The 6,026-nt window shown below is 38.6% G+C and overlaps 1 protein-coding gene across 1 annotated transcript in view; it reads right to left on the reverse strand.

Annotated features, from left to right (window-relative positions):
- RAPGEF5 (Rap guanine nucleotide exchange factor 5) overlaps positions 1–4,836 on the reverse strand; it is a 172,589-nt gene extending 167,753 nt beyond the window's left edge. The window contains exons 1-2 of the mRNA XM_007447441.1: positions 4,785–4,836; positions 3,182–3,350 (exon numbers count right to left, since the gene is read on the reverse strand). Of these exons, the coding sequence (XP_007447503.1) occupies positions 3,182–3,350; positions 4,785–4,836 (221 nt within the window). The remainder of the gene's footprint in view (positions 1–3,181; positions 3,351–4,784) is intronic.
- Positions 4,837–6,026: the final 1,190 nt, after the last annotated feature.

The raw sequence follows: 6,026 nt of genomic DNA on the forward strand, positions 1-6,026 counted from the left end.
TTTCCCTACAATGTTACTTCAGGGTTCCTAACTGCACCATCCCAATAAAAAAGAGTTAGGAAAAAGGACATTCTGGATGATTTCATTTGCCTTTCAGTTTGAATAAGATAGCACGATTGCTCTTTCTTCCCCCAGAGGCAGTACCCTTGACAACCAATGCACTCACTGTTTTCAAAGGATCTATTCAGTTTGGATAGAAAAGTTATTTTGTATAGCATAGGAATTTTGTTTCTTCACATTAGCCTAGAAACCTGCATTAGCTCCATTTTCCTTCCTGCTTTAAACATTTTATTTTAAATGGGAAAAAAATCTACGTTTCTTTTTTCTTTTTAAAAATGAATCTTTTACACAACGGTGTTTACATAGAGACATGAAGTACTTTCCTCACATAATTTTAAAGGGATTTAGAGAGAAGACGGCAAATTAGAACAACCCCAATGTAGAACTGCACAGGCAGACTTCAAAGGGTTATTAAAAGAACCACAGGACCGGGTTTTCAGCTTGTGAACGGACAATGTAAGTTAATGAGTAAAGAGGATTTTAGAGGGCATTTCGGTAGAATAGGTAAAAATGAATGGATAATACAGTGGAATGAATACCGTAGGACTAAGAATGACATAGAAGAGTGGAAAAAAAATTTGAAACAAACAGCAAGAGCAGTAGGTTACTAAAAGTTAGCGCTGATCATAGACTGCACGTATCACGCAAGTTCTGTGGTCAAGGTAGGACTTGGACTCCCCCTTGAGGGAAGTCTTGACAAGGAAAGAGCAGAACTTCACAAGGCCATGAGGGAATAAACGGGTGTGGGCTAGAATGAATGGAGATCACCAGATTAGAGCAGAAGTTATGATGGGATCGTATGTGTTGAACCTTAGGAAGGGCTTGGCAGAGGACAATGTCCCTAGACATCTTTTCTCTGACCACAGTTTACTCCAAGTCTGGATAACCTAAACTTTAGCTTTCAAAAATCTGGCCCAAAACATTATATCAGAGCTTAGAAGTTTGCTTATAACTCTAGTATAGAGTAAATAAATAAATAAACAAATACACACACACACACATACACACACACACACACACACATATTTTTGCTCCAGAAGAGACTTGCAGTGGGTTCAGTAATTTTATCTTTTTATAGTTTGTACTTATAATATGGGGTAAACAGGTCTATAGCTCCCCAATGCCAATTTTCCCAGAGGAATTACCACCCCCAAATGTACAAGTTCACACCTAGAGAAAAAGGATGTGCTGATAAGGCATGCTATAGTGATTATCAATCCCAGAGGCATGACACTGTATACAGTGATCAGTGTGACAAAAGACTGCAAGTAATCTAGAATATTAGGAACCAAATTTTTTAAAAAGCTTCACCTTTAGAACCTACAGTAGACTCAGGGATTCCCTGTAAAAAGGTCAACTCGCTGGCATTCCAAACTGCTTCCTCGGTGGGAGAGAAAGGAGATAAACCATGAGGACTGCTTGCGAGTTTACTTCAGACACCCTCTACCCCGTTAATCTGGGTACACCCCCTGGGACTGCGCACACTTCCGACTTCAGGAGGCGAAATGGCTAAGAAAAGCTGCCAGAGAGTGCCAGTCCCACAGAGTCACAGCCACCTCTAGCTTAAAAAGCATTCCACTTGGGCTTCTCTGGTGGCGCAGTGGTTGAGAGTCCGCCTGCCGCCGATGCAGGGGACGCGGGCTCGTGGCCCAGTCTGGGAAGATCCCACATGCCGCGGAGCGGCTGGGCCCGTGAGCCATGGCCGCTGAGCCTGTGCATCCGGAGCCTGTGCTCCACAACAGGAGAGGCCACAACAGTGAGAGGCCCGCGTACCACAAAAAAAAAAAAAAAAAGCATTCCACTCCTTCTTACAAAGCTTTTTAAAATTTACTGAAATGCTCCTTGACTTTTCCTGGGAAACTTCTGACCTACATTAAGACCACATTACATTAAGAAACATTTTCCTTATTTAGACAATCGAATGATGCATTATATTTGCTTTACCATGGCAAGGTGCTCTATAAACAGTGGTGGTGCCACTGGCACTGAATTCATAACCATTTCAGAGTCAGTCTAACACTTTTATAGCTTCTGGTTATAACGTCTCAGAAAGGGAAGCTAGAATGACCCCCATAACTCTTAGGCACACACTCTAGCAGTTGTTAAAAGCACGGGTGTTACAGCCAGACAGACATGGAATACTGCACACACCACTTGTGTGACCGTAGATAGGTTACCTGATCTCTATACCTCAGTTTCCTCACTTTAAAATAGTGGAAACTGATGAAATAATGAATATAAAGCATTTAGCATAGTTCCTGACATAAAATGCATCCTCTACAATCAACCTATTAGTGTCTCATTAATATTCTGACATTTTATTTCTTTTCTAAAAGCCTGTAATAACTGTTCCGTATCGTCTTTATTTTTTTTAACAAGAGTAACTCATCTTTGTTATGTTTGTGGGTGCTTCTCCCTGAACCTATTTTTCTTACCCATGAGATGAGGATAATGCCACTTGCCCTGCTAATCTCAACGTATTCTAAAAATTGAATACATAAAAGTTGCTAACTGAAATTTTTAATCTGCAATTCATTATACTGAAATAAGCTTGTCATTAATGCTGTGGATAAACAAAGGCATGTCAGAATCATCATATCACGACTCAAGTCCTATTCCCACACCCCGTCTAATGAATTAATTTTAATTCATTTTAATCATATAGTGACTCAGCATCTTCATGTGATAATGATTCACGTGTTTTAATTTGCCAAATGTTGCTTCTAGATTATTTTCAGAAATGTCTCTTGAGCTCTTTCTTAGGAAAGTCACGACTTGGAGAGAGGATAAGATGTCAGTTATTATTTTATTCCAACTTAAGCTAAATCATGTTTATTCCCAACTTATATCATCTACTCATATAGCAATGATTAAATTAGAAGCAGCGTGGTGCAGCCAGTGAGGCATACGCACTTCTGGAGCTTGAATACCAGTTCAGTCATTTATTAACTGGACTGAATTTTCAGCATTTTACCTTTCTGAACCTGCATCTGAGAAATGGGAATAAAACAATTACTTCTTAAAGGAGATGATCTTAAAAAGCAGAGCACAGTCCCCAGACACAGGGATGGCTCTCTAAGTGAGAATAATTTTACAACGGAACAAAACAGCATCTACTTACAGTTCACAGATGCCAGCTCTAGTGGGAATGAGAGGCACAAGCTGCAGTAAAAGTTTGACACCATTTTGCCACGCCTCTTCTCTTTCAAATTCACAGTACAAGTAGCTACACTCATCAGACGAAAACTGGTAGAAAACATAGGTATCTTGAAAGCATAAATGCTGGTCCACTGTTGGGAACAAAAAAGGCATGGATCAGTTTTGTAAAGTATATCATTTAGAGGGCCATAAACTGAATAATAAATTGAAAGGCCTACTAATTATTAGGGAGAAGCCAGGGATAGGACGATAATGAAGTCCATTCATGTTCACAGTCCCATTGAATTAAAAAGGACTTACTGACCACCCTATTTTTATTACTTAAAGCTCTGGCCAGCACATTCACATGTATTTTACAACCATTCTACTTCAGGGACAGGTGAAATCAACAGCAATTCAAACGCAGTAGAAGAAACTTTTTTTTTTTTAGCGTCCCAAAGCAGTACATTTAAATACCGTGGTGGTACAACAATACAACACCATGGCAAGATTTAGATCAGTGGTTCTCAACCAGCACTGAGGGCATTTAGCAATGTCGGGTGACATTCTGCGTTGACACAACTAGGGGGTGCTACTGGCATCTGGTGGATGGAAGAAAGGGATGCTACTAAACAACCTATAATGTACAAGACAGTGCCCCCCCCCCATTAACTAAGAATTATCTAGCACAAAATGTCAACACTACCAAGGTTGGGAAACCCTATTTTAAAAGAAATCAAGACGTGGAGACTTTTCCAAAAAATACTAGCACAAAATGTTTTGCTAAGCAGAAACCTGAACCTCACAAGCAAGCTGATAATTATATTCCTCAAAGGCAGTTAACTGTTTTTCTAAAGAAGAGCATCAGGTGCTAGGTGTGACCGACTAAGATTACACCCACATCCCCATCTGTACCACTTTTCCACAGTGGGACCTGGGGTGTGCCTTTCTGAAACTTACTGTGTTCTCTGACCCTCAATATTTATCATCTATAGAAGAAAAGGGCTTCCCAGTGACAAACCAGCACCTGAGTGATAGAGATAAATAAAGAATCCAAACTGCTTGACTTCTAAGTCTTCCATTCCCTGGCTCAACAAAGAAAAGAGATATCCACCATCTATTTTAGTTTCTAGTTAACATCAATATTCTGTTCTGTTTCAACAGCTTATTTTCATAGATCGTTTATGACTACTTACACAATTAAAATGGCATACACATGCTACTCATAAAGTCAGTTTCTGATGATTATTCTAAGTACAGCAAGACAACTCACACATTTAGAGCAACTAAAGATGTCACTGATTGTTTTTAAAAATTGTGTGCATCATTTTAAGTAGAGAAGAGAGGGGGTAAGGGAAAGACTCTTACAGGTAGTAGTTAATGAAACAAGTACCTAATTATTTTTACAAAAGGTGTGAGAAGTAACAAAAGATGAACTGTCACATTCATTTACAAGAGAATGCAAATATTTACCAGCAAACACAATTTCCATCTAGATTATAATATCATCTAGGAAATCAAGCACATTTTGGTCAAGTAGCTTAACAAAATAATGATTCTGTGCCTTCAAAACATGTAACACTAACCTGATGACATAATTCCCATATCCAGTAGGAGCTGCCAGACCCCTATGGCCATAGATCTGCATTGGACCAAAGGACAGTGTTCTAGAAGCCAGTCTACCAGTTCCGACCCAACGCAGCTTCTCCTGGACAAAAGCAAAGCCATTCCCAGTAAGACATGGTTGCCACCCATTTGCCAAAAAAATGAAATTTAATACCATCACTTTCATGTGCTTTTAAACAAGCAACTCAAGAATAAATGACAAGGACCGCTTATCCATCTTTCAGGCTTCAGTTCAAATATCGCTTGCCTAATTCGCATCACCTAACATTTAGCAATTATACATCTTTCCAAATGAATAGTATCTCTTTTCTTCCCTTGAGAATAATTTTCAGGAGAACAGGGACTATGTGTATGTAACATTTAGCAATTATACATCTTTCCAAATGAATAATATCTCCCTTGAGAACAATTTTCAGGAGAACACCTACCATGTGTATGTAACTTACGATCAACCGCCAACATCAGAACAGTCCAGGCCCACAGTAAAGTCTCTGAATATATACATTAGAATAAATGAAGGAATAAATTTAGCAGCCCTTTACCTGAAGACAATGCTTCTGCCTTGGTAAGACAAGTACCTCGAGTTGGTGGTGATCAGCTTTGGTTCAAGCAATTACACATTTTTATCTCATCTCTTTGAGAACAAAATAATTCCAGGGTTAGACAAGGCTATACCACAATGAGTAGTATGAAGTTTTGTTTTCTGATCTTTAAACGGAGAGTAAATCTTAATATTTGTCTCAAAGAACAATACATTTGACTGTTAATCTTTTTAACATAATCTAAGCAATCTGCCAAGCAGCGTAGATCATAAACCCATAAACCTGGATGATGGATTCCACTACCCACATGCAAGAAATACTCTCTGTAATCCTTAAAATACATAGCTGTATTCAAATAATGCCCCAATTTGGGCATCACAAGCGGTACTTTCATGCCTACTTTCCCAACTTTATCAGCTTCAGATGAAAAACCAAATGAAGAAAACTTTCTGAAGTAAGATTTTTAATTTGCAGAAATTTCATTGAAACCCACTCTTCCGTATGGAAAAAAGGTCACCCAAAATTTGTTTAAAGAGGTATATCATGTAAAAGGCTATCTTTCTCCTATATTTGGTATTTAAGGACCAAAAGATGTCAACATTTATTTGTATTCCTAAAACAGAAAAATATTGTCTATCTTTTGTGATTGGCATAGTTATA

The sequence above is a fragment of the Lipotes vexillifer genome, unplaced genomic scaffold, assembly GCF_000442215.2.
Source record: "Lipotes vexillifer unplaced genomic scaffold, Lipotes_vexillifer_v1.1 scaffold474, whole genome shotgun sequence".
NCBI classification, from domain to species: domain Eukaryota; kingdom Metazoa; phylum Chordata; class Mammalia; order Artiodactyla; family Lipotidae; genus Lipotes; species Lipotes vexillifer.